Source organism: Triturus cristatus, chromosome 9 (assembly GCF_964204655.1).
Source record: "Triturus cristatus chromosome 9, aTriCri1.1, whole genome shotgun sequence".
Classification (NCBI taxonomy): Eukaryota; Metazoa; Chordata; class Amphibia; order Caudata; family Salamandridae; genus Triturus; species Triturus cristatus.
The window spans coordinates 1,184,755,913-1,184,783,661 of record NC_140592.1 but is presented as its reverse complement, the minus strand read 5'-3'; the positions used below and the strand labels follow the sequence as shown (position 1 = coordinate 1,184,783,661).

General features: G+C 45.9%; 1 protein-coding gene across 1 annotated transcript in view; it reads left to right on the top strand.

The window, feature by feature from the left end:
• TEDC1 (tubulin epsilon and delta complex 1) overlaps positions 1–27,749 on the top strand; it is a 639,294-nt gene that overhangs the window by 270,603 nt on the left and 340,942 nt on the right. The window contains exon 4 of the mRNA XM_085627166.1: positions 18,601–18,762. Coding sequence (XP_085483292.1) covers positions 18,601–18,762 — 162 coding nt within the window. The remainder of the gene's footprint in view (positions 1–18,600; positions 18,763–27,749) is intronic.

The following is a 27,749-nucleotide window of genomic DNA, read 5'->3' as shown; positions in this document are numbered from 1 at the left end:
GATACTAGCCTTGTTTCACATCCTGAAGAAAGTGCCTCCTTCTCTGTCATTATACAGAGGGCGGCAGAAGTACTAGAACTACATCTCTTTACTATGGAGTTGAAGACTAATGTTCTGACAGAGGTACTCCAGCCTGGTCAAGCACCCACTGAACCTCTTTACCATTTAATGAGTCCCTCATGGACACCCTTTTGGACCAACAGTTAATAAGCAGTTCTTTTAGTGCCATAGACCAGCAGCAAGTAACCCTAACTTTCTTACACAACATCCAATGCTAGAAAGCTTGGTAGTGCAAACGTCCACCAGGAAGGTGCATAGGAATTAGATTTGGAATTGATTCCAATGGAGATCGGGAGCAGGACCACCTTCCCCACTACCCCACCTGATCGTAAGTTTAGGAGAATAGAGACATTTGTCAAGCACATCTTTTTCGATACTCTGCTATAAGTAACTAGCTGCCTCCTAGGCTGCTACTCCCTTTCCCTATGGAACATGATGACTCCGATTTTACCAGCAGTTCCGGGTGACCTCCAGACGTCCCTGACCCAAGCTATCCAGGATGGCGGTGATGCAGCTAAATTTGAAATTCATTCACACTTGGACACATCTAATTAGTTAGGTCGGGCAATGGGTACAAGTGTGGCACTTTGGGTCCACGCCTGGATGAGGTCGTTGGGCTTCTCCACGGATGCCCAAGCATCACTAATGGACATGCTATTTGATGGCTTTCGCCTTTTTGCGAAAAAGAATACTCAGCCCTGGGATGTTTTAAACAAAGCAGGGCCACAACGCATTCCTTATCCCTGTCTATCCCACATCAGATATGTGGGTCCTCCAAATTGTCAATTGAGGTTATGCCCTCCCATTTCTTTCTGCCAGTCCACAAATTCCACCACCAGCACAGGTGACCGAGGACCACTTCTCCAGTTAGTAGTAGAAAGTGCAGATCCATCAGACCATAGGGGCCATAGAGAGGGTTCTGGCCTCGAAAGTTGAAAATGGGTGTTACTCCTGCTACTTTCTTGTTCCAAAGAGGGAAGGAGGTCTTCGTCCTATTTTAGATCTTTACCCTCTCAACGCTTTCCTGCGGAAGCACAAATACAAAATGTTTGCACTAACCCAGGTCCTTTCTGTCTTAGAACTTGGAAACTGGATGTTGGCATTGGACCTGCAGTAGTCGTATTTCCATATCCTTGTGCTGCATGCCCACAGGGGTTGCCTGTGCTTCACAGTGGTCCTGGAGAATTTTCAATTTGCAGTGTTCTCTTTTGGCTTCACCAGTGCCCCTCGGGTGTTAACAGAAGTAATGGCCTAATCGCATCACAGCATCAGAGGGCGGGGTATCAGTCTTTCCCTAGCTAGATGGCTGGCTGTTGAAGGGAGCCTTACACCAGGCAGTCGTCCACCACCTCCAGACAACAGCGAATGTCCTAACATCATTGAGGTTCACTGTCAACATGCTGAAGTCACACCTGACGACTCGCATACTGTCCTGTTCATCAGAGTCGTTCTAGATATGGTACAGTTTCAGGCCTTTCCCCCTTCAACTCGATGCAGATGACTCTGCGGCTGCTTGGATTATTGGCCTCTTGCATCCTGCTGGTGAAGCTTGCCATATAGCATATGCAAGCTCTGCAGTAGGGCCTGAAGTCCCAGTGGGCACAGCAACAGGCAAATCTGATGTATTGCATATAGATTTTGGAGGAGATTGCAAAAGACATGCAGCAGTGGCTGCTGGACCACAATTGGGCCAGTGTCAGTTGCCATTCCTTACACCTCCCACATCTGGCACTCGTTATGGATGCATCGCATCTGCCTTGGGGAGGCCATCTGAGAGAGGTGGCTATTAGAGGTCTCTGGTCTCCGTCGGAAGCTCAGCTCCACATCAGTTTGTAGGAGTTCAGGATGATTCGCCTGGCGTTGAAGGCCTTCCTGCCACCATCAGAGGAAAGCTGGTGTAGGTGCCCATAGACAACACCACTGGCATGTGTTATTGCAACATGCAGCCCAGGGAGGATTCGTGGGCCCTATGCCAGGTGGCTAGACGCCTCTTTAAGTGGCTGGACCGCCAGGGAATTTCTCTTGTGGTGATTCACCTGGTGGCGTCTCTAAACTCCAGAGTGGACAAGCTCAGTCGCAGATGCTTAGCAAATCACAAATGACAGTTACACCTAGAGGTGGTGCAGGGCATCTTACATCAATAGGTAGAACCTGCCTTGATCTTTTTGCCAGTGCAGAGAACATGCAATGTCAGCTGTTTCGCACGTTGGAGTTTCCAAGAAGGTTCTCTCTTTGAGATGTGTTCCGCTTAGAATGGAGCTTGGAACTCACGGCTTCTTCTGCCCCTAGTTCTGAAAAAAATCAGGAATGACTGGGCCCATGTCATACTACTGCCACCAGATTGGGCCAGGAGATTATGGTACCGGAACTCCTGGGCCTCTGCATATGTCCTCCAATCAAACAGGCCCTCTGACAAACTTAGGACACAGCAGATTTGCACTGTGAGAATCCTTTTTAAACTCTCTTACAAGAGATAGTATTTTTCTTTTTCTACTATAATTTTGTATATTTTTGTTATTTTATGACTGTATGCCTGATGGTTGCCTTGTGGCAAAGATGTATCTCAAGACTGTAGGCCTGGGTTGTAGGAAAGTGGGTTTCTGTTGCAGTAACCCCCCCCACACACTTTTTGCCAGACTACTGATGTACTTTGACTTGATGTGCCTTGGGTCCCTGCCAATCGGGTTCCCAGGGCCTGTGTTCTTTGCCCAAAACTAACCCAATTGGCATCTCTGGCCACAGGTCAGCCCCTGGTAAACGGTATCACAGGTACCCAGGGCACTGTGAACAGAGAAGGCCTCTAAGGGTTGCAGCACTTATTGTGCCACCCTTAGAGGTCCGGTACCATTACACTCAGGCTGCGTGTTTTGATGCAGAACAAAGTGAAGAGTCGACATGGCACACATCTGTGTGTCCATGCCTACAACCCACTCACCCCTCTAGCTGGGTACACTATACCAGAGGTGAGGGTGCAGGTGCACGAGTCGTATACCCCTACAGTGTCTAAGGCTATTCATAGACATTGTAAGAGCAGTGCTGCCATTAAGAGTATATGGTGCTGGGAGTTTGTCATTAAGAACTCCACAGCACCATAATGGCTACACTGAAAGCTGAGAAGTTTGTTATCAAACTTCTCAGCACATTAAACCCACACTGATGGGGGATTTAATGAAAAATGCACACAGAGGCATCTTAGAGATGCCCCCTGAAAACTAACCTACCACTCGTGTCCAGGCTGAGTGGCGGCTTTCAGCTGCCACCACCAGATATGTTTCTGGACCACTGAGTTGAGAGCCTTCTGCTCTCTGGGGCAGGAAACAATGCACATCCTGGGACGAGGTGCCAAGCCTTCTCCCCCAGGATGGGCAGGGTTCACGAAGGGAAAGCTTCAAAGGCTTGCCGCCTTTGCGAGCTTCCCTAGGCCACTTGCTGCTTTCAGCAACTAGTTCTCACTGGTTCTGACCCCCCACTTTGAGCGGGAGAACCGGCGGGAAAAACAAGTGAGCAAGAGAGGTGTGCCCACTTCTGCCAACTCCACCCCTCAGGTGGGGGAGGGGAGGTGAAGCACAGCTCTCAGTCCCCGCAATCTTGCAGATGGGGGGACTCAGCCAACCAGGGACAGGCTCATGCCCCCCTCCCACTGTAGGGTGGTATAATAGGGAGTGTTCTCACACCATGGAAGGGACCCATTGGTCCCTGCCTTTTACCTACCTGTAACGCCCCCAAATCTAGTATTTAGGGGCACCCCTGAATCTTGCTTCCTCAGACAAGAACCTGCAAGAAGAAGAAGAAGGGCCGAACAGCCCAGCAGCACCTAACAAGAGGCAGACGCCCACTGACTTAGCCCCAGCCCTATAGGCCTGTCTCCCCCTCGAACCTGCTCCTGCAAAATACCGGCATGTCCTGCAGCCAGAAACCCCGAAAACCCCGGAGGACCTGCCTGCTTTCAGCTACAAAGACTCTGTCTCCTGTGAACACCGGATTTGTTCATCTGAAGCCTCTGGCTCCGTTCGGACACTGCGGATCAGCTTCACTCTGTACCCGCCGTACAGGGCTTGAGCTCGAGTGGGCAAATACCACGAGGAGGTCCTCCCAGCGATCCTGACCCGAGATCCGGCGACCCCTGACCTGCCTCAAGCCTCCAGCCGACGCCTGCAGCCTAAATCCAAAAGGCTCCCCTAACAGCGGTCATGAGCTGGTAAGAAGATCCAACCCCAAAAGGCACCCCTACACCCGATATCCCATGACCTTGTGTGCCCAAACCAACGGTGCCTAACCAACCCCTAACTTCCCAACTTACCTCTCGAAGTGGTGGTCGCACCCAGAAGACATTCGTCTCCGAGCCTGCTGTGCCTTTGCAAACCTGAGGTTCCCCATTGAAACCAACAGGGTGCCCGATGTCAAAACAGCACCCTGCACCCGGCCGCCCTAGTGCCGCTGAGGGTGCACCTGTGGTGCTACTTTGTTTCCCTGTTTGCCCTGGGCTAAAGTCCAGGAGCTTTGCTCCCACAACCAAGTGGCCTGCTTGCCAGCAGCCACCAGCCGGAGGCCTCTTATCCCCAATTGGATAATATTAGGCCTCAGCACTCTGCACCAGGCCGCCCTAGTGCAGCTGAGGGTGCAACGAGAGTTCACCCTTGACCCTGGGGGAACACTTGTTCCAAACCCAGAAGGTCAACACCAAAGACCGATTACTTCATTTCCTCTATAGGCACCTATTGACTGTTTTTCTCCGAAAAATGTTTTAAGTGTGGAGTTGATTTGTATGGAAACCTGAAAAATAAAAATTGCGCAAAACTGACTTTACTTACCTTCTCTCTAGGAAATGTCCCAGTGTGATATCTAGGCATATGACACTGAGTAGAAAAAGTAATCTCAAAAGTAACGTAAAAGTAACTTACTTGTAATTCTTATTGCAAAATTGATACAAAGTATATGTACAGCATTCCGCAGTATTGCATTACCAGTAATTAAAACTAACCATTTCAAAGTACATTTACAATTGCATTTCAAACTGTACATTTACTGCAAAGTATTTATTGCTTACCTGTGCCAGGCTTGCTTGGTTCTAGAAAATAGAAGAATATTTTTATACAAAAACAATTGGTCGAAAGTTCAGTCTTTGAGTGTGTGAATTCATTTTCGGACTGAGTGTGTACAACAAATGCTTAACACTGTCCTCGGATAGTGCCTTACTGCTCGACCACACTACCACAAATAGAGTGAGGTGCTATATAACTTTACCTCTGCCTAACTTTGGGGATCACTTTGGTATAGTATTTACAGAGCCAGCTTCCTATATGGGTTTATTGTGCTGACAAGCTAATAACAGCTATAGGTCTGATGGTTCACTAGGAAAGGGTACTTCAGATGCCTTAGCCCTAGGAAAAGGTACTTTAGATGCCTTAGCTCTTATCTGTTTATTATGAAAAGTTATGACAAAAGCAGTTGTCCTGATTTCTTTTCTTTAATGCGTAATGTTAAAGCCAGTAGGCTTTAAGGATGGATTATTTTTGCACTGTGTTAAAGCGTGCAGTCTTGTCCTTTTTTTTACATGAGACCTCACAGATTAGCTTTGTATGAAAGTATTTTGGCATTGGTTATCCACTTTGAGAGGCCCTAGCAGTTAAGTTTTGCCCTGTAATATTTTTTGCTAAAATCACTTCCAAAACCGTGGCAGACTTAGCTGTCTGCCAGGATCTTGCATTTAAGAGAAAAATGCAATAAATGATAGATACATCAATACATACGAGTTTATATCCATATAGATACATAGAGGGCCTTTGGGCCAGCCCTCTTCTACCACTGCTCTCTCTGAGTGTACTGCATGTGGTAATGGTTCAGTCCACATCAGTCATAGGCTCCCTTGCCCTTTGAATGACTGTATTTTCTGATCAGATGTGCCCATCCACCCGAGTATCTGTGCACATCAGTGTCTGAGCTGGTATGCTAGTCCTTTAGTGTTTAATTTTCTCCACATATAGTTCCCCTTTCTTTTCTGTGTTTCGTCTCTTTTTTCATCTTAGCTCTTCTTTAAAGCATGTCACAGCTCCTTGAGCAGTATTCATGGGCCGCTTGCTTGTCTCTCATTTCATTTGCATTTTGCCACATCCCAGTTGGTCACTTCACCCAAACACGGTGACCATTATGGAATGCTGTGTCTCTTAGTTGTATTATTCCAAGATTGAACAACACATTTCTTTGAATGTGGCAGCTGTGCTGAAACTTTAAAACAACAGACTATGTGCAATACACTGCAAGAGGGGCATTCTCTGCCATGTTTACTTTCGTTGTTTCACACATATGCCTGCTGATTTTAGACAGCAGCAGGTATTCTTTTTTCTACTTGTATCGGTTTAATTTATGTTGAATATGATGTTGGGTTTGTGCGTGTTTTATTGTGGTTGTGCCAGAGGGTGAATGCAAGAATGAGTCAGAGAATGGATGAATGGGTGTGCAAAGATGAGTGACAGAGTGCTTGTAGAATTACTTACTGAGTGCCTAAATCCATCAGTGACACAAAGGTCACTTTAATTCATAAACAGACCTATTGGCATTGCCACTGCGTGTTTTGTCTTTACTACATCAATATTTTCTCTTCGGAGTAAAGAACTGTAACTTATCTTTAAAATTGTTTTTTCCAGTGATCATTTGGTGTATATAATTTTTCTTACAGTAAGGATCCTGCAGGGTTTCACATTATTTTCTTTTTATTAGAATGCTAGTGTGTTTAAAGCAATCATAGTGGCTTTGAGTCTCATTTTTGTGAATCTCATAATTTTGTATGACATCTCAGGAGCCTGTTGTTTAAACCTGCTCATGCTGTATGTACATATGTCATCAACAAACAGTTTACGAAAATGTGACAAATTGTGATATTTAAAATCCATATTTGTGCAGCATTAAATCTTGCAGTGTAACACTGGCTGCTGCCTGAAAAGGTAACACAAGGCTGGCTTAGCACCGTGTAGGAGACTAGGATCTACTTTTTATTGTTATCCCTGTTTTTTTGCTGATGTAACACTGTTTTTCGACTTTAGTCTGGCTGGGGCCCTGCTATTCAGGACCCCAGCCTAGCTGCTTCCCCTCTAAGTGGATTCCTAGTACCTTAGGTACACAACAGTTTGGATTCTGAGGTGCCCTTATAAGTCCTTAGTATATGGTATTCTATGTACCCAGGGCATAGGTACCCCAGAAGCCTACCAGGGGCTGCAGCATGTATTATGCCACCCCTGGGAAGCCCTCCAAAATGACACCACAGGTCTGCTACAGAAGCCTGGGTAAGGAGGTGCATGCACCCCTTACTGAGATATAGGTTCACTATATCTCACCTATCACTGCACATATAAACCTATCAGTCACCCCTATGGCAGGCCTTATCAACCTGAAGGCAGGATGCTTGGTTTTGTGTGAGAGGGTGCCAATGCATGAGCAGAGCCCCTCTGCAGCCTTCGGAATCTCGTCTCTGGGGTTGTCTGTGATGCAGCCTGACCATATACTCTTAAGTGCATTATAACCCAACGGTAAATGCTAACTTTGGACTGGCTGCATGTAAACTTGTTGTGTTTGGTGTCAAACACCTTGGAATCATACCCTCACACCAGTAACTGGTGTGGGAGTATGATCCCACCCTTCTAGAGGGAGAGACATGACAGCACCGGTATACCGGTACCAGCTTAAAAGAGCCCTGGCATCACAAAATGGATGCTGCAGCCACAGACACGAGTCTGGCCTCCTGCTGCTGACCGAAACTACGGCAGGGGAGGCCTGGACAATAGGTTTCCTGTCACAGGGAGGTGTTACCACCTCCCAGACAGGCTTTAGTGTATTGGGGTTGGGTGGGAGCACTCTGAGAGTGCTTTGAAGCCCTGCACTGGGGGCACATTTGGTGTCCCTGTGCATAGTCCAGCTCATACTGGTTACAGGGGCTACCAGCCCTTGCTCTGGCGCGAAACTGGACAAAGGAAATGGGTGTAGCCACCTCTCTTTCCAAACCCTCCCATAGGTGGGTCCCCTGAGTTAGTCCAACCCCTTCCTTGGGTATACAGAGACTAGAGGGGTGTATTTAGTAATAAATACATATATTTTTTATATATACTTGTTGTGGTCTCCTTTCATTTAGCCACTCAAGAGATTATAGGCTGCTTAAACAAGCTGCTTTACATTCCTTCAAGACTTAGCCTGAAGGCTGCTCTCCATTGCTACCACTAGGATAGCTTTCAATAAAGGTTGTCTTTAACCTATCATCAATAAGGGGTTGTTTGGACTGGTGCAAGGTACCCACTATAACTAGTCAACAGCATATACCAGGCCAACTTCTCACACACCGTACTCTAAGTGCAGGAGTTGTGGCAGGATGGAGCAGACATGTTCTAACGCCTGTGCCTTAAATGTCTGTTTGGCAGCTCTCTTTTGTATACCAGTGAGCGTAAGAGGCAGAAGTATACTAGAGGAACCCAGAATAGCCATACTTCATCAACTGGAGACTAGGGAGGTTCTGGTGTCCCTGAGTTTGGAATGACAGAATAGTGGGAGATGGCAAAGGCAACCTTAAAATATTTTTCAGAGGGTGTGGGGAAGCCTTCTCACTGTAAAAGACCGAGGAGACACAGAATGTGTGGGGGTCACTAGAGCAAATAGTTAGTGATGCGGCCAGATGATTTCTGGAAGCAGTTCTTTACTATGAGGATGTGATCTTCGGGATTCGGCGGGATGGAAAAGCAGGCAAGGAGGCCGTATATAGTGTGCAATAGTCTATTTTATTGTGTCCAAGGTACGGTGTGCAACAGGATAGAATACAGGTCTTCTTCAGGAGGAGGGGTAGAAACGATGTGGGGCCCCGTCGGTTGCGGTCGTCGTCACCGAAGGTCTTCTGCTGTCCAAGTCGCCGACGTTGGTCCCAGGAAGGGGGAAGGACGGACACCTCGGAGGGCAGTGAGACAAAACACAGAAGGAGCCGTTAGTCCTGCGGACACTCTATGTCGCTGCCGTAACCTTCACCGGGAGTGATAAAAGTGGAGGGGAGTGTGAGGAGAAGGGACGAGGAAAAAGAGGGATAAGTCGAAGAAAGATAGGTGTTCGGAAAAGGGGTTGAGTGGGGTACTATTTACAAAGCGTGAGGTGCTGTACAGGGGATAAGGAGAGATCCTATCAGTGTGCAGGGGTGCTAACAGGAGAGAGGCTATATACATCTATCTACAGAGAGCCTAGGGTACACACGGGTACTGTAGAGTACTATACGGAAGGAAAAGCTGGTACTCACGGGCTCCGCCGTAACTCTCATCCGAGTTACGGCCGCTCTTCAGCCTCCTCCGGGGGACTCCACCAGTCTTCCGACCACTCTTCTGGTTCGCCGCTCTCGTCCTCTCCTGTCGACGTATCTCCTGCCGAACTCTCCTGCCACGATCCTTCGACGACTTCTGCTTCCTGTCTTCCGGCTTTTCTGTCTCCGGCGGGGAACGGGTAGGAGAGACTTCCGGGAATCAGGGGTTGTCCTTCCGGTGGGTCGCTGTTCGGGATTGGCTCCTGTAAGAAAAAGAAGGGCGGGATTCCGGGGGTCACCGAGGTTGTGGTTGAAACCCTGGATGGACTGTCCGGGCAGGGAGGATTGAGCGGAAAGGACGCCCCGGACAGGGTAAGTAAGGGGGGCCAGATCCGAGGTAGGGAGTCTCCGTTACATTCCCTTTCCCTAGCTGTCTTTCTTGTATCCGGTGTTGACAGTGGATAGCGAGAGAGGAAGTCCGCGTTACCCTGTTCTATGCCTTTTCGATGTACTGTTTTGAAGCGGTACGGTTGGAGGGCCAGGAACCACCGCAGGACACGGTCATTGTGCCCCTTGTTCCGGGCCATCCACTCAAGGGGGGCGTGATCGGTGAAGATGGTAAAGTCACGCCCTTCTAGGTAGTATCGGAGACTGTCCACTGCCCATTTAATTGCCAAAGCTTCTTTCTCCACGACGGCATAATTCCGTTCTCGAGGAAACAGTTTCCTGCTGAGGTAAAGAATGGGTCTTTCGTTCCCCTCGTGGTCCTTCTGTGACAGTACTGCCCCTAAACCCTGTTCTGAAGCATCTGTCTGAAGTAGGAAGGGTTGTGTATAATCCGGACTAACTAGCACGGGATCGGAGGTCAAGGCGTTCTTCAGATCGGTAAATGCATGCCACAATAGGGGAGTCGGGTTTTTCAGGATGGCCTCTGTTTTCGTGGCTTTCTTCAATAGGTCAGTGAGCGGGGCGGCCCTTTGGGAGAAATTGGGCACAAACCTGCGATAGTAACCCAGAAGGCCCAGAAAGGCCCGCAAGTCTTTTCTGGTCTGGGGGAAGGGGAGGGAATGGATGGCTTCTGTTTTGCTTCTCTGGGGCCGTATGAGGCCCTCACCCAGGAGGTATCCCAGATATTTAACGGTTTGGGCTGCCAGGGTGGTTTTGGCTGGATTAATCGTGAACCCATAGGAGCCCAAAGAGGAAATGACGTTGTGGAGATGCTCCAAGTGTTGTGACCAGGTGTCGCTGTAGATCACTATATCGTCGAGGTAGGCCCCTGCATACTGAGTGTGGGGTCGTAAGATATGATTCATGGCCCGTTGGAATGTGGCGGGCGCGCCATGGAGGCCAAAGGGGAGGACGAGGAACTGATATAAACCTTCAGGGGTCGAAAATGCCGTTTTCTTTCGGTCTTCTTTTCTAAGAGGTATCTGCCAGTACCCCTTACAAAGGTCCAGAGTGGATATGTACTGGGCTTTCCCTATACGCTCGACCATCTCGTCTACTCGGGGTAACGGGTAGGTGTCAAAGTATGATATCTTATTGACTTCGCGGAAATCAATACAAAATCTCACAGACCCATCAGGTTTGGGTACAAGCACTATTGGAGAATTCCAGTCACTTACAGAGGGTTCTATAATGCCCAGCTTTAACATCTGTTCTATTTCTTGGTGTATGATCGCTCTACGGGCTTCAGGGACCCTATAAGGCCTTTGCCGGACCACCTTCCCCGGACTCGTCTGTATGGCGTGCTCAGTGATGGAGGTATGACCCGTCAAAGAGGAGAACACCTGTTGTAAAGGGGAGAGACGATGCTGGAGGGCTACACTCAGGGACGGAGGTAGGGCGGGGTCTATGCAAGGGGAGAAAGAAAGGGGTTCCAGACCAATAGAGCCGACTAGGACGGGACGAGGACCTTCCCATTTTTTTAGTAAGTTGACGTGATAAATCTGGGTGGTACCCCGTGTGGGGTCTAGTTGTACTTCGTAGGTGACAGGGGTTATTTGTCGGAGTATGGTATAGGGACCTTGCCATTGTCTAAGGAGCTTTTGGTCGGAGGAGGGCATCATTAAGAGAACTAGATCTCCCACTGAGAAGACCCGGTGTTTTGTGCCTCTGTCATACTGACCCTTCTGTTTCTCTTGTGCCTGTGTAAGATTCTGATGTACGATGTCCCTTATTAGAGACAAGTGGGTTTTGAGGTTCTCCATATATTCCGGGAGGGGACGGGTGCGGTCTGGTTCCGCCTCCCAGGCTTCTTGAGCCATGTCCAATAGAGAACGAGGGGGTCGGCCATACAACAGTTCGTAGGGTGAATATCCTGTGCTGCTCTGCGTCTTGCAACGTATTGCAAATAAGGCAAGGGGTAACATATCCTCCCACCTCCTCGCCTCCAGCCCTAATAGTTTCTTTAGGGTTTGTTTTAATGTGGCATTGTATCGTTCCACTAACCCATCGGTTTGTGGATGATACGCCGAGGTGCGTATCTGTTTAATCCCTAGTTGGGAGCAGACCTGTTTCATAAGGGAGGAGACGAAGGGAGTGCCCTGATCTGTCAGGATCTCCCGGGGAAATCCTACCCTTGAGAACACAGCGATGAGAGCTTTCGCAACGTTTTGGGTGGTGGGTTGTTGCAGGGGAAGGGCTTCGGGAAAGCGGGTGGCGTAGTCCACGATGACTAGGCCGTATCGGCAGCCACTTCGGGAAGGTAGTAAGGGTCCTATGATGTCCATACCTACCCTGCTGAAAGGGACGTCAATGAGGGGAAGGGGTTGTAGGGGTACCCTTGGAGGTTGGTATCTACTGTGTTTTTGACAGACCGGGCACTCTCTGCAGTATGTTTTGATGGTTTGGTGTACCCCTGGCCAATAGAACCTGTCTAGGATCGCTTGGCTAGTTTTCTCGTCTCCGAAATGTCCCCCCAGAAGGTGGCTGTGGGCCAGAAAGAGCACCTTCTCCCGGAAGGGACCAGGTATGAGTAATTGAGGTTTTTGGTGGGTCCCTCCCTTCCGATATAGCAACCCATGTTTCTTAAAGAAGTAGGGACCTACTATAAGAGGATCCTCGTGGTCTACTGCCTTGGCCCATGCTTCCTGCAGCACCGGATCCTCTCGCTGGGCTGCCCTGAATTCTCTGTCGGTCTGCCACGGGTGTTCTTCGAGTGTCACTGGGAATACACCGGTGTATTCACGTTTCTCCTTCTTTTTCTGGGCTTTGGGTTTCGGTGGTTTGGGTTCAGTCCTAGGGGAAACAGGTCCTTGAGGGAACGGGGCTTCTCCCCACCAACGGGTCAGGGAATCAGTTGTTTCTTGCAGAAGTCCTGGTAGTCCCATATAGTCACTTCCCAGAATAGCCTGTTCCAGTAGAGTGGGGACAAGACCAACAGAGAGGGTGGTTCCAGGATCCTTGGGGTGTTGGACCCGAACTTGGGTAGTGGGGTACTGTTTGGTGTCTCCATGGACACATTGAATGGCGACCGTACCGGACGTCGGCCCCACAGGTTGAGGCAAGAGCTGGGGCCGGATAACGCTCTGTCGACACCCCGAGTCAGCCAAGGCCATAAGTGGTTGTCCATCAATGCTTACAGGGCAGTGGAACGACGGAGGTGACATGCCTGGGACCGAACACACATAATTCCTGGCGAGTCCCACCTCCATGGGTTCCTCCTTCTGGGGGCACAACCGAGCAATATGACCAAAACCCCCGCAATGGTAACACTGGGGTCCGGGGTTATTAGGTCGGGGAACTACGGGGTATGGGAGCAGGGGGATTGGTTCCGGTCGCCTCTGGAAAGAAGGACGGGGAGGTCGGAGGTTTATGGAGGGATGTGGTTTGTGGGGCGGATCTTCCTTGCTTCGTTGGGTCTCTTGTGCCCGACTGTAGGCACTTGCGATTTCCACCGCCGTGTCTAGGGTAAGGTGGGCATGTTGTCGTACCCACCTTTGGGTGCCGGGCAACAATGACATCAGAAATTGTTCCAGGTAGATTTTTTGTAACACGTCGTCCATGGTGGAGGATTCCGGTCTCAACCACCTATTAGCCAGGTCCTTAATCCTAAAGGATAGAGCTCTCGGGGTTTCCTGGGGTCCCTCCTTGATTTGCCGTAGTTTCCTGCGATAGGTTTCATCGTCGATGCCCAACCGTTCAAGGATGCACTTCTTTATGTCCCCATAAGGTGTGGTACCCTGTACGTTCGCCTGTTGGTACGCCGCCTGTAATTCGCCGGTCAATAAGGGACCCAGGTAGTGACCCCAGCGGTCGGCAGGCCATGCTGCAGCCTGTGCCAATCTCTCAAAATTGGTAAAGAAAAAGTCGGGATCCTCCCCGGGCACATATTTTTGCAGTACCACTGATGGTAGGGAGGTGGCTGGTCTCTGGTGCTCCAACACAGTGGTCAGTTTCCCCATAGCTTGTTCATGGGTGGTCCCCTGACCCCGTAACACATCGTGTAGTTGGCCGCGATCGTCCTCGGCCGTCTTCAAGAACCGCTCCATCATTATCCCCAACTGCTCCTGATTCTCCGCCATTTTCTTTATTACGGCCTCCATGCTTCCAGCTAATCCCACTTCTGACACCACCTGTGATCTTCGGGATTCGGCGGGCTGGAAAAGCAGGCAAGGAGGCCGTATATAGTGTGCAATAGTCTATTTTATTGTGTCCAAGGTACGGTGTGCAACAGGATAGAATACAGGTCTTCTTCAGGAGGAGGGGTAGAAACGATGTGGGGCCCCGTCGGTTGCGGTCGTCGTCACCGAAGGTCTTCTGCTGTCCAAGTCGCCGACGTTGGTCCCAGGAAGGGGGAAGGACGGACACCTCGGAGGGCAGTGAGACAAAACACAGAAGGAGCCGTTAGTCCTGCGGACACTCTATGTCGCTGCCGTAACCTTCACCGGGAGTGATAAAAGTGGAGGGGAGTGTGAGGAGAAGGGACGAGGAAAAAGAGGGATAAGTCGAAGAAAGATAGGTGTTCGGAAAAGGGGTTGAGTGGGGTACTATTTACAAAGCGTGAGGTGCTGTACAGGGGATACGGAGAGATCCTATCAGTGTGCAGGGGTGCTAACAGGAGAGAGGCTATATACATCTATCTACAGAGAGTCTAGGGTACACACGGGTACTGTAGAGTACTATACGGAAGGAAAAGCTGGTACTCACGGGCTCCGCCGTAACTCTCATCCGAGTTACGGCCGCTCTTCAGCCTCCTCCGGGGGACTCCACCAGTCTTCCGACCACTCTTCTGGTTCGCCGCTCTCGTCCTCTCCTGTCGACGTATCTCCTGCCGAACTCTCCTGCCACGATCCTTCGACGACTTCTGCTTCCTGTCTTCCGGCTTTTCTGTCTCCGGCGGGGAACGGGTAGGAGGGACTTCCGGGAATCAGGGGTTGTCCTTCCGGTGGGTCGCTGTTCGGGATTGGCTCCTGTAAGAAAAAGAGGGGCGGGATTCCGGGGGTCACCGAGGTTGTGGTTGAAACCCTGGATGGACTGTCCGGGCAGGGAGGATTGAGCGGAAAGGACGCCCCGGACAGGGTAAGTAAGGGGGGCCAGATCCGAGGTAGGGAGTCTCCGTTACAGAGGAATCTTGCGGGTATTTAGAAAGACTTTGCGATGGAGCTAGTGCTTGGTTCATGCAAGTTTGCCTTTAGGCAAAGAAGGAAACTCTTATATTACAGTTTATAAAGAATTCGAATAAAAATTACATTTAAAAACAAATTAATATTGGTTTTCTTCGTTCTCGTTTTGGCATCATGTTTCTCCTACATGCATCGGCCAATCATTGTCGCCATTTTAGAAATTTCATAGGTGTTTCTTATTATACCATTTCCGGTCATGTACCTATGCATATACTGCTCCCAGATATGCCACCTTAATTTTCATTCATTTCTTTCCAGCCGTCACTTTTGCCAAGTGTCCCTCAGTGCTCTTATTTTAGGGAGTGCATGAGCATCTCCTTTTCAACATATCCATGCCCTGCTATTAAAACGAGTCTATGCTTGTTTAATTTATTTGAACTCTTTATCCTCTACAACTGTATCTTATTGATCATTCATACTTTCTTCCTTGCACCTCTGAATAAAATATGTACCTGCGTGTGCTTTTAGATAAAATCTGTTGTTTCTTTTTACATCATGTTATGCTCTTGATCTTGACCGCCTGCGTTTCTGTATGTGGAAGCCTTTATTCTTCAGTATCCTCTGGTCAAGGTGGTAGCCCTTCTCTGTGATCTGCTGGATGCATTCAGTATTCAATGCTTCATTGTCTACCTTGGCGTCGCTTGTCTACTGTGCAATGGTGTATTTCATGCTTCTTTGTTTAATTCTGTTTGACTTCTGATTGCCAGAGATGCGCCTTGCTGTCATTACTGGTCTTCTGATTTCTAATTTGTTTTTTGTTCTTTTTAGATTATTGCATTTCTAGTGAAAGCCTTGTAGAAGAATGTTCGCTATTACCAACATTTCTGATGATACTAGGAATAGATCATTTATAAATCTCTTCTCATGATCGGTATATTTCGTATGCGGTGTCTACCATGCTGGTGTTTGCTCTCAGCAGGTCATAAATAAATTAATATCATTTTGGCATAGTTAGTCTAAAAGGTATTCTTTCAGACAGGGACATTTTTATTTAAAGTCGTGAAATTGTGGACTATAGTTCTTTTTGCTTGCAGTAAAAACAAAAGATAAATGCTTAATAATTCAGGGAAGAATGTAGAATTGTTGGAATAAACTCTGTGATACAAATTCTGTTTATAGAAGTGAAAGGTTGTTGAAGCGGTTCTCTTCAACGTACACATTAGAATGTTTAGGTTTTGTTCACCTCTCATGGTCAGTGGTCGAGACCAATGAAAATATCTGAATCTGTGGCAGTGGTCATGATTGTGAAATTTACTGCACTTGCCACAACATATCCGCCATAATTTGCAGATTTATCAAAAATGTATGTAGCTCAAACGGATCAAAATAATGGTGCCAGAGAATGTGTTGCACGATCGTCCTTTTCTTGCCATATAAGATACCCTTGCTCTTGAACAGCCACCAATTCAGATGTTTTTTGGGGTATTAACCTACAATTTCCAGCTTGTTTCCGATGTTGAAATTGATTGCAAATGTGATCCTCCCAGGAGAAAAAACTCCAATATTTAGTAGGTGTTTAGTGGCTCTATCTGCCAGGAAACATATTTCAATTTCTATTAAAAAGAACACGCACACACACCACCACCACCATGTGACAATTGCAGTAAATCTCCACAATCGTGTGTATAGTATATATGTAAACGTCTATGGAGATTAGACAATTGTGGCAAGTGTCATTAGCCTTCCATTTTTTTAAGCAAGTTCGTCTTCACCATAGGTTCTATCACTCCTTTGTACTATTTAATAAATATAATAAGTAACTCATCATTACTCTCCAATAATTTTATTGAGTGGTTTCAGTGACATATTAGATCACAAAGCCAAGTCGTTAGCAAATGCCACCAGGATCCAGGGATATCTTTGGTGCACCGTGATTTACGTTACTCTGCTTTTTTGTTTGTATTGAATGCTTGATTCGGTGCCGTTGGAATAATACAGCTACTATTTTCTAACAGTAACACTTTTATAGAAACAAATAGATTAAAAATGTGACAGTACTGTTTAGTACTCTGTTAAAAATAAATAAGAAAATATTCTATTATCTTTTTTCAGAAATATTTTTAAAATGCCGGTCCAATTCACAAACGTTTTGAAGCAAAAGTTTAAAATGTTTCCCCTAGAGTTAATTTTATATTTGGAGCAAATATGCAACTTTTAAAACAATTTTCAAACCATTTCAAGAGTAATTCTGGAAATCGGTGGCCGTTGCAGACTCCCAGAGTATTTAGTTGTGCAAGCGTTTCTGCATGCAAAGATCAGGTGCACATATCAACATGCGTTAATTTAGTGCAAATTGTGCTTGTTTTTTCCTAGAGGGAAAATATACTTACTGGCAGAGAAATTCTGCTCCTGTATTCCTATCTCTCCACATTCCATCCTGAAAATGCATTTATTCCTGCTCTTGGCAAGATCACATTTACAAGAATTTTCATCATCGAGAACTATGTATAAATTATTGGTGAACTACCACAAACCTGTGATTTTGTGGCTGTTAAAGTGCATTTACAGGTGGACCCACACCGAAATAACTGCAAACTCACTCCTAGTAGTAGATTTCCTGACGAGAATTTTTATGTGAGGAAGTTCCCTTTGCGTAGGTAAAATCTAAATTTGTGTGCAAAATGTTTTTGTGCCCCTAAATTGAACCACTTTGAAACTGCCACCACTTCTACCCTACATGGTTACCCAGAATAGTCACACCCCTACGCAGAGGACTTCAAGCTGACGATGCTGCAATAAAATGTCTCCATATGACATTTGTGCTGATGATCAGAGACTAGTTCCTTTTTCTTTTAAATAAAATGTTAATAATTAAAACTGGGTTACTGTACAGAAACTCAACAAACACTATTGGTAACCAGGTCTAGACTTGGGCGCACTACTAAATATTCGGGCAAAGTTAACAATCACTAAAATTGGGTAGTGCGTCAAAGGGTGGAAAGGTTGGTTACCAAACAACCCCACATATACCCACTCAGTGAGCACAACCTGAACTAAAAACCAATTCCTCCCTGTGCACTAAAATAGTAAACAAAATAAGATATGTAAGTGAGAATTAGTTCATCACATATCCAGAAGGTCACCAAATCCAACAGAATTCTTCTTTCATTGAAATTATATACAGTTCCAAAGTACAGCCATATACTCCAAAAGCGCTTTTGGAGTATATGGCTGTACTTTGGAACTGTGATGAACTAATTTGAATAAGGACTTGCTTTGAACTGCAATTTAACAGGGCTGTATTTACAATTGTTCTCGATATATGATGAATTATAATTTGAAGAAGGATTTCCTTTGAACCGGGAATACTTTAACTAAACACGGCTGTACCTACAATCGAAATATATGGACTTACAAAGGAATTAAATCACTTACATATATTGTTTTGTTTACTATTTTAGTGCTCAGGGAGGAATTGGTTTTTAGTTTGGGTTACTGTACAGCTTTCTACTGCCTCTTGGAGCGGGTTCTGTGCCTTACAAAGATCTTGTACAAGGCAAAAGTGATGTTCTTGAGTTGCACCCCGGAGCCCCGTCTTCCGGCCCGTAGTGGCATTGTGCAAAATGAGAAATTTCGTCTTGTTTGATATACGTTCTTGACACTGCTACTAGAGAACCGGCAGCTGATTGCCTGTCTCTGTGCTTTATTTAGTGCCCAGGATGCCCCCCTCCCAGGCCGCGAACAAGGAATGAAACCCCGTCAAAGGAAGCTGAAGTGGACGTCCGCTACCTGCAGTGGTTGAACGGTAAACTGCAGTTCAGCTGGAGAGCTCTGCACGCCGCCCAGCAAGAGAAGTGTGCAGCTGTGCACAAGGTACACGCCTGCGGGCGTCTGTGTGTGTATGCCAATATAAAGACTTCTTTCATAGGTTGTGATAAATTCGATACTTTTACCTGCCATATGTTTGATGATAGCCGTTTATATGGAAACATTAGCTTCTTTAGTCCATTCTTGTGGTTAGGCAATAAACTGCCCTGTGAATGACGTCATTTTCTGATCACATCTGCGCAACCACATGATGAGTGCTCATCGGTGTTCGAGCTGATGGGCTAGTTCCTTTAGTTTTCGATTTTCTCCTGTTATAGTTCCCCCTTCATTTCTCTGTTTCTTCTCTTTTTATCTTAACTTTTCTTTAGAGGAAATTACAGCTCCACAGGCAGTGTTTGAGGCGCTTGCTTGCCTCTTCATTTGCAATGCACCATATCCCAGTTGGTCACTTCTTCTGAACAAGGTGACCGTTATGGAATGCTGTGTCTCTTAGTTCTACCATTTCAAGATGACCGACACATTGACTTTAATGTGGTGGCCATGCTGGAACTTTAAAACAGCGACCGACTATGTTCAAGTTACTGCAAGATGAACACTCACCGCCATGTTTAGTTTCGTTGTTGCAAGCATATGCCTGCTGTCTTTAGACAGCAGCAGGTGTTCTGTTTTTACTTGTGTTCTTTTAATTTTTCTTGCATATGCTGTTGAGTTTGTCTGTATTTTATTTCATGGGGTGCCAGAGGGTAAATGCAAGAATGAGTCCGAGGATCGGTCAAAACAAATCAAGACATTTGCTTGGTGATGCACAAATAATATATGTTCACAGAAACCAGATTTCCATACATTATTATTTGTGTGTGGTATAGTTTCATCAGTAAAACTGTATGTCTGTGTAAATTTAGTGGACATTACAATAGAAAACAGGCTGTCTGTAAATGACAGTGTGCTATCACACAATGCTTTAGTTACATAAAAAAATTAATTTACCCCGCCTTAAGTCCATTAAAGGTAGGTGGGTCATGAAAGTTTGTTCTAAAAAGTGGGTCGTGGTTCTAAAAAATTTGGGAACCACTGAATTACAGTACGTTTCAAAATATCTGCTTTTTTAAAATCGCTTTAGAGAAAAAGGCTTGAAAATAGGAACTCTAGTTGAAGTCAACTCATTGTGAGAAAAGGAACCAACATCTCGCGCCTAATTTAATGTGGGCATATTGTAAATTGATCTCAAATTTCACTCACTCTTTGCGTCACAGTTTTTACCAATTATAATTTGGTCATAAAACAGTGCAAACAAGAAGCAACTACTGGCACAAAAAATGTTTTCACCTGATATTTGAGTGAAACACGAGGAAGGGTTTTTACCACCCAATTTGCTATTGCAGCAGGTAATGAATGCTTCATTGCAGTGAAAACCATGCATTACCTCTGCCCACAAAAGCCAAAATCGATATGGGCTGCATTTCCATGACAGGATTGCACCCGGAGCATTCTGTGTTGTGGTAAAGGTGCAGTCGTTAATTGTGTCTTACTTTCCATGCGAGTTCGAGGTGGTTTATAATTGAATACTTTTGTGGATTTCCAACCTAATTAGTATTTTCCAATCATTCAATAGTTTAAAATAATTTTTAAAAATCAATTATGTGTTGAAATCTACTGTTCTATCACTAGTTTATCATCCTCATACACAGAAGAGTGAACCCTTAGTTGCTGTAAGAGGGCGGCCAAGAATCCCACCTAAAGATTGCAAATTTAATGTGAACAGAATTGATCCATGTGGAACAGCACACCTCAGTTTCTTGGGTATACTGACAAAGATTGTTCATCATAAGTAGGGTGACCATTTCTGTGCAGTTGGCTAGCAGGAATCCAGTTTGGAACATTTCTAGAAGATTATTATCCTAGACAAATTGTTTAAGATGTTTAAAGACTAGTTTCTCTAGTAATTTGCCAAGGAATGGCAGGAGAGAGACGGCACATAAATTGCTAAAGTTTTGAGGGTATTTTTAGAAGAGTTTTTATGCCACTAGTTTTCCACACAGTAAGAAAATTACCCCGACCTAAAGAGCCATTAATAGATCTAATATATATATTGTAAGGGCAGTTAGAATGGATTTCATGAATTTTTCAGGCACCCATTCTAGAGAACATGTTGGGCAACAGCTGGCACTGTTGGTGTGACCATAAACAACTGCAATAGATGAAAAGGAGTTTAAGGTGGCCAAAGTTTATCTTGTGGGGCAGTCAATGGATATTTTAATCCTTCAGAGTGTTTCCAATTTATATGTTAACAAGAACAAGCTTGATCTTATTGAAAAATAATTGAGTAACATCATCACATATTTGTTGGCTATCTCACGTGATAGTTGCATTGGTTAAGGTGGACTGTGATTCTCACACACTATGAAACAGTTCTTTTGACAAATTTGGGGCTTGGGAAAATAGATAGAAATGTGTCTAATGTCGATAGAACTGCCATCTAACCATTCTTTAGGAGGTGGATAGGGCCCGAACAGGTGAATGTGGCCTCTAGCTTAGCTAAATTATGCTTTGAGGTTATGGCTAGAAGCAAGAGGGATCTCGGCTGGTACTCCGTAATGGTCCGTGCTGGCGAGTGGGATGGGCTCGTTGGTTAGGGTTAGATTGGTATGGGGAACAAGCATTGGTAAAGATAATTGGTATCGCTTCTCTTAAGTATTCAGTGGCAAAACTATTAGAACTGGCTTTTTTGGGGGAAAATCGCTTAATAATAGTTGAGCGACTGTGTTGCTCCCAACTTTCCTAGAAAGAAAATACCTCAATGAAGCAACCTCTTGAGCAGCAAAATATGAAAGTTGGAAGTGGGCCTCCTTTACTCGGAACTGCATTAGAAGAATTCAACCATATCCTCCAAGAAGAGTGGTATACAAAAGGCATCAGAATATGAAGTTTGTGTAATAACTTACAAGTCATAAACAGCAAAATATAACATACTTTTGACAATGGATCAGTATGTTCGGGCAGCCTATGAAAGGGTATGTGTATACATGTCTTTGTGAACTAAAAAAGCTGTAAATCCAATATGTTATAAAGATAGCAAAGTAAAATGAAATTAATTTGCAAAGGTAATTAGTGAATAGCCTTAGTCTGCCTTAAAGACAAACAGCGTGTCTTTTGCTTTCTCGCCCTAAGTGCGCCAGGTATGCCCAGACGTGGGTCCTGGGCTCACTGTGCCACTGGAATCAAGCTATCCTGGCTGAAGGGGGGTGAAACCCTGAAACCGGTCCTAGGATGTTTGTTTCCGGTCCAGGGAGGACCTGGCTTGGCAGTTGGGGCTGGACTGTTCCCATGAGGCACAGGATCAAAACTGATTTGCGTATGGCCAGGTCTAAACTGGCGTGGCATGGTGAGCAAAAGAATGATGGATTTAACCCAGATCTCTTGACTGGGGGTGAATGTTTTGATTTGTTCTGCATTCAGTCCATCAATTGCGTGTCTTTTGCTTAAAGACAAACAGGGCGCACTTCTTAAACAGGTCATAAACCAGCAATTAAAATGCCATCTTGTCAGTAAAGCACACACATCAAACAACATAAACTGACTCTGAATTACAAGCTATGTGTCATGTTGCTACTGCAGTCTACAACAAGCATTTGCAATGCAATAGGTCTCGCATATGCGCGAGTTTAAGCTATTGGCATTGTAAAAGACAATACCTTTTATTTATCTGTTTTGATAATTAACACCTAAATAAAAGGCATTGTCATTTACAATGCCAATAGCTCAAACTCTTGTCAACGCAAGACCTATTTAATTTCAAAGAAGCGGCTGCCATTGTTCTGGGCTGATTGGAAAGTAAAAGCTTGCTGAATGTTGCAGGAAAGCATGTTGTGCCGGCAGTAGGAGAAACTCATTAAAGAAAATAGTGCTTACAGACTAAATAAGACATACCGTGTAACAGAAGTAAAAGGGCCAGTCCTTGTGGGAGGTTACAAATGAAGACAAGGCGTAACTAAGGAGGGACTAACAAGCCTATTAACGAATCAGAAGCCAACATTTACAAAGGACAAAAACAGAAGCCAATTAAAAATATGGGCAAAGAGTGGGCGGAGCTTCAATACCATACTCGAATACAGCATGACTTGCAGAGCAGCACATGCACTGCCCAGGCTCGACCTAAAAATGAAACCGAAACGTTTCACTTTTTTTTTTTTTTAAATGCATTCCTTTTCTTTAAGGGAAACAGGCTGAACTTGACAAAAATAAAGTGCTTTATTTAAAAAGCAGTCACAGGCATGGTCTGCTGACCCCAGCAGGTGAGTGCCTGTGAGTGCAGGTCATTCCCAATGGGCGGGCATGATCACCCCTTATTCATCAATCTACTGGCCACATTAACCCCCTGTTAGGTCCACTCAGTCATTAACCATTTGGAAGTTGTTAAAATTAGGACCGTCCTGTAAGGCCATAAAACATCTATTGGAGGAAAATCTAGGGAAAATTCAGTTGTACAAAAATATAATAAGCATTACGGTTACCATGCTGCCTGGAAATGATATGGGTTAGAAATGATGGTGCAATATTTTCATTTCTTGCAATCTTACTACACCTTGGAGTGGCACTGTAAAGCTGCTGCAACAGTGGTCTAAGTTTAGCATGTCTAAGTTTAGCATTGGCCCTGGTGTCTCCTTATGAAAGGCCAACATCCTGTCATAATAATTTTGCAGAACCACAACATCCGCTTGGAATAAGTTACCTGTTGTTCTCTACTTAGTGTATATAATCTTTCATGAAGACCGAAAACATATGTTTTCTTCTTTATTGTAGGTGGTTCATGGGTTATGGGATTTCCTGTCTAGTTGGGATGGTCTTTGGTTTAGACTAATGCCACCAGATTTTTGTCATCATATAGGTTTTCTATATTGCATTGTGCTCTGGCACCCTTGGGAAGGGCCGCAATGTCAAACAGTTTCATAAAATAAACAAATATGTATGCATGCTGTTCTTTACAGGCCAGGTAAGGACCCTGAACGCCTTTAGGAGGCTGGAACAATGCTTGAAATTGGAGTCTTTCCTGAAATGACAAATTAAGTAAGGTTGATACCGTACAAGATATGAGTGTGATGATTATGGAAGCCTAAATTGAGACCGTCTGAGGCTTGGGTATTAAAGAAGGCATGTGATATAGATGTGCATATGCCCACATGGACACCAGATTTGCTGTGCTTGCCATCCTGTATTAGAGTACATTGCACAGGAGAGCGCCTATCATAGCCTGACGGAGTTCACCCGCTGTTGTAAGAGGTGTGATTCAGGATCCATGACTCTCCCCATGTGTGCCTAAAGATTGTCATGTACCCAACCTTCGGGGACCCCTAACTCTATTTTCCACAAATGCTTGGGTGCTGGATCGATCCATCCGATGGGTGGCCGTGACTGATTGATTTCAGTATTTATTGCGTGCATTACTAATGTAAGGTGACCTGGCGCTGATCTCCATCTGATGACCAGTCACAGAGGCTACTGATGGAAGAGAATGTTTGTGAGTAGTGTTCCGAAGTGGCACTGGAAGACTGCTCTAGGGGCTGGTGGATCTGTAGAGATGGAACGACCTCCACTGCGTGTTATACCAAAGTGCAGGACTTCCAGCTAAACCAGCCTCGAGAACCTGAGGAGACAAGTCAGTGTATGTGAAGATATAAAGGTCCGTACCCAAAACTTGCTACTTGGGTTCATACAGAAACTTAAAGATTATTCTTTTAACTGTCAGGAGGCAGCGGGCACCGGGGCAAGTGGAAGACTCCGTAAAAGGCAGGCAGTGTATCCGGGGTAGGGGGTCTCTGGGCACCTCCATCACTCTCATAAAGGGCGCCATGGGCTTACTCTTGATGTCCACCACCTCTTATATTAACTCATATTACCACCTCTTATATTAACTAATATTACATACTGGCGATCACCAGTAGGTAGTTATAGTTAGGACCTAGTTTCCATAGGAAAAGCTTTTTTTGTTTTGTTAATAACTTTTGCACCATTTGACGAATATTCACAAAACTTTCAAAACTAGTTTGCCAGTCACTTCAGTTGCTGTCCGGAAAGTTTCAAGGTGATCTGTTAAGTGGGGGCTGAGAAAAAGGGAGGGTCCCAAAACAAGTTACCCCCTCTGCAATTTCCTATAGAGAGAATTTAGCTACGACTACAGTCCGAACTGCAGAACGGAATTGCACCAAATTTGGCAGAACGCTAGATCTTGGTCCAGAAAGAGTGCTTTTTGTAATTTTGTGTAAATCTTTTCAGTAGTTTTGGAGTTATTAAAGTAAAGTGATTTTTGTAATCTAGAGACATGGATCCGTCGCGGATTTGGGCTGATTCGCAGATCCACGTGCTAACAGCAATGCCGTGATTGGCGGGCCGTAACCTGAGAGAAAACTTGCGGTCACCATTTTGTGACGCAGTTGCCATGGGGGCAAAAATAAAATGTAAAAGTGATAGAAGGGTTCAGGGTAGAGGTACCCTGACCCCATGGGACTGATGAAGGGGTTTGTGAGGAGCCCCTAATGGGCAAGAAATTGTCCAAACAGTATTTATTTTGACCATGCAAGGATCCACCCGGATCCTCATGCATTTGGGCAGATTTAGGGGGGATCTGTGGAGCCAGACCCAAATTAAAAAAGAACACACACACCCACTCACACTCCAACTCACACACCCACTCACACACCCACACAATCACTTACACACCCGCACAATCATTCACAAACCCACACAACCACTCACACACCCACTCACTCACATAAATACAGCCGCTCACACACCCAGTATTAGACACGCAAAACCACCCGCAGAACCACGCAGCCACTTATACCCACCCACACAAAGTCTGACCCACTCACACACCCAACTGCTCACACACCCACTCACACACTCATACAGCCACTCACACACCCACAAAACCAATCACACACCCACTCGCACACCCACAAAACCAATCACACACCCGCTCGCGCACCCACACATCCACTCATCCCCTCACACATCCTCACAGCCACCCCTTCTTACACACCCATATAGCCACTCACCCACCCACTCCCACCCCCACACACAGCCACTTATACACCCACTCACACACTCAACCACACACCCACTCAACCACTCAACCACTCACACACCCACTCAACCACTCACACACCCATACACAGACCCACAAAACCATTCACACACCCACACATCCACTCATTCACTCACACACCTACTCACAAACCCTCACAGCCACTCCTTCTTACACACCCACTCACAAATCCATATAGCCACTCACCCACCCACAAACAACTTCACAGCCAGTTATACACCCACTCACACAAACTCTCAACCACTCACCCACCCACTCAATCACTCACACACCCATGCAGCCAGTCACACACAGACCCACAAAACCACTCACACATCCACTCACTCACCTACTCCCACACCGCCACTCCACCTACTTACACACCAACTCATACACCCATATAGCCATTCACCCCCCCCCACACACACTGCTACACACACAGCCACTCACATACCCACACACAGGCAGTGATATGCTTATAAAAATTGCAACAGCATATCTTTGTATTAAATGTGTCATTGTTTTAGAATTGAATGTGCACATTATAACCGCAGACCCCTTATTTGTAAAATAAGGATTTGCAAAAAGACGGTGCATTGCATTTATAGAAATACTGTATGTTCCTTAACCTTATTTTTTAAAATTTTTAGTTTATTATGTACAATAAGAATGAGTGTGTGAATAAAATGTATTTATAAACTTGTGAAAATGTATATTAGTAAATTGAACTTATGGGTCAAATTGTAGTACAATTTATATTAAAGAAAAAACTGTGAAATGTTCTAAAAAAATAAAGGGTATAGTGACGTTATAGTTAGGGAATTGTATTTAAAAATAAAAGAACTTATAGATTCACTAAAAAAATGCAAAGGTTACAGGGACATTATGTATATGTTTTACACACCAAAATCATAGTTTCAGCAGTTATAGTTATATCAAGTAAATATAACTTATGCCCTAAGGTAGCTATAACTCATGCCCTTGCCAAGCACTACTAACTACCCCACATATTACATCACTCATGACATTAAAACAACAAGCATTTGCAATGCAATAGGTCTCGCATTTATAAGAGTTTGAGCTATTGGCATTGTAAAATTACAATGCCTTTTATTTATGTTTTGGTTTTAAAACAAATAAAAGGCATTGTCATTTACAATGTCAGTAGCATAAACTCGCATAAAAGCAGTGTGTGGAGTGCAGCAGTGTGCGGCGTGCAGCAGTGTGCGGCGTGCAGCAGTGTGCGGCGTGCAGCAGTGTGCGGCGTGCAGCAGTGTGTGGCGTGCAGCAGTGTGAGGCGTGCAGCAGTGTGAGGCGTGCAGCAGTGTGCGGCGTGCAGCAGTGTGTGACGTGCAGCAGTGTGCAGCAGTGTGTGGCGTGCAGCAGTGTTTCGTGTAGCAGTGTGAGGCATGCAGCACTGTGTGGCGTGCAGCAGTGTGCAGCAGTGTGCGGCATGCAGCAGTGTGTGTTGTGCAGCAGTGTGCGGCATGCAGCAGTGTCGTGCAGCATGCAGCAGTGAGTAATGCAGCAGTGTGCAGCAGTGTGCGGCGTGCAGCAGTGTGCGGCGTGCAGCAGTGTGTGCCGTGCAGCAGTGTGTGGCATGCAGCAGTGTTTCGTGTAGCATTGTGTGACGTGCAGCAGTGTGTGGCATGCAGCAGTGTGTGGCGTGCAGCAGTGTGTGGCGTGCAGCAGTGTGTGGCGTGCAGCAGTGTGTGGCGTGCAGCAGTGTGTGGCGTGCAGCAGTGTGTGGCATGCAGCAGTGTGTGGCATGCAGCAGTGTGCGGCATGCAGCAGTGTGCGGCGTGCAGCAGTGTGCGGCGTGCAGCAGTGTGTGGCATGCAGCAGTGTGTGGCGTGCAGCGGCATGCAGCAATGTGTGGCGTGCAGCAGTGTGTGGCGTGCAGCGGCATGCATGTTGGACAGGCCCCACGAAGGGCTTGCTCCCTCCCCGC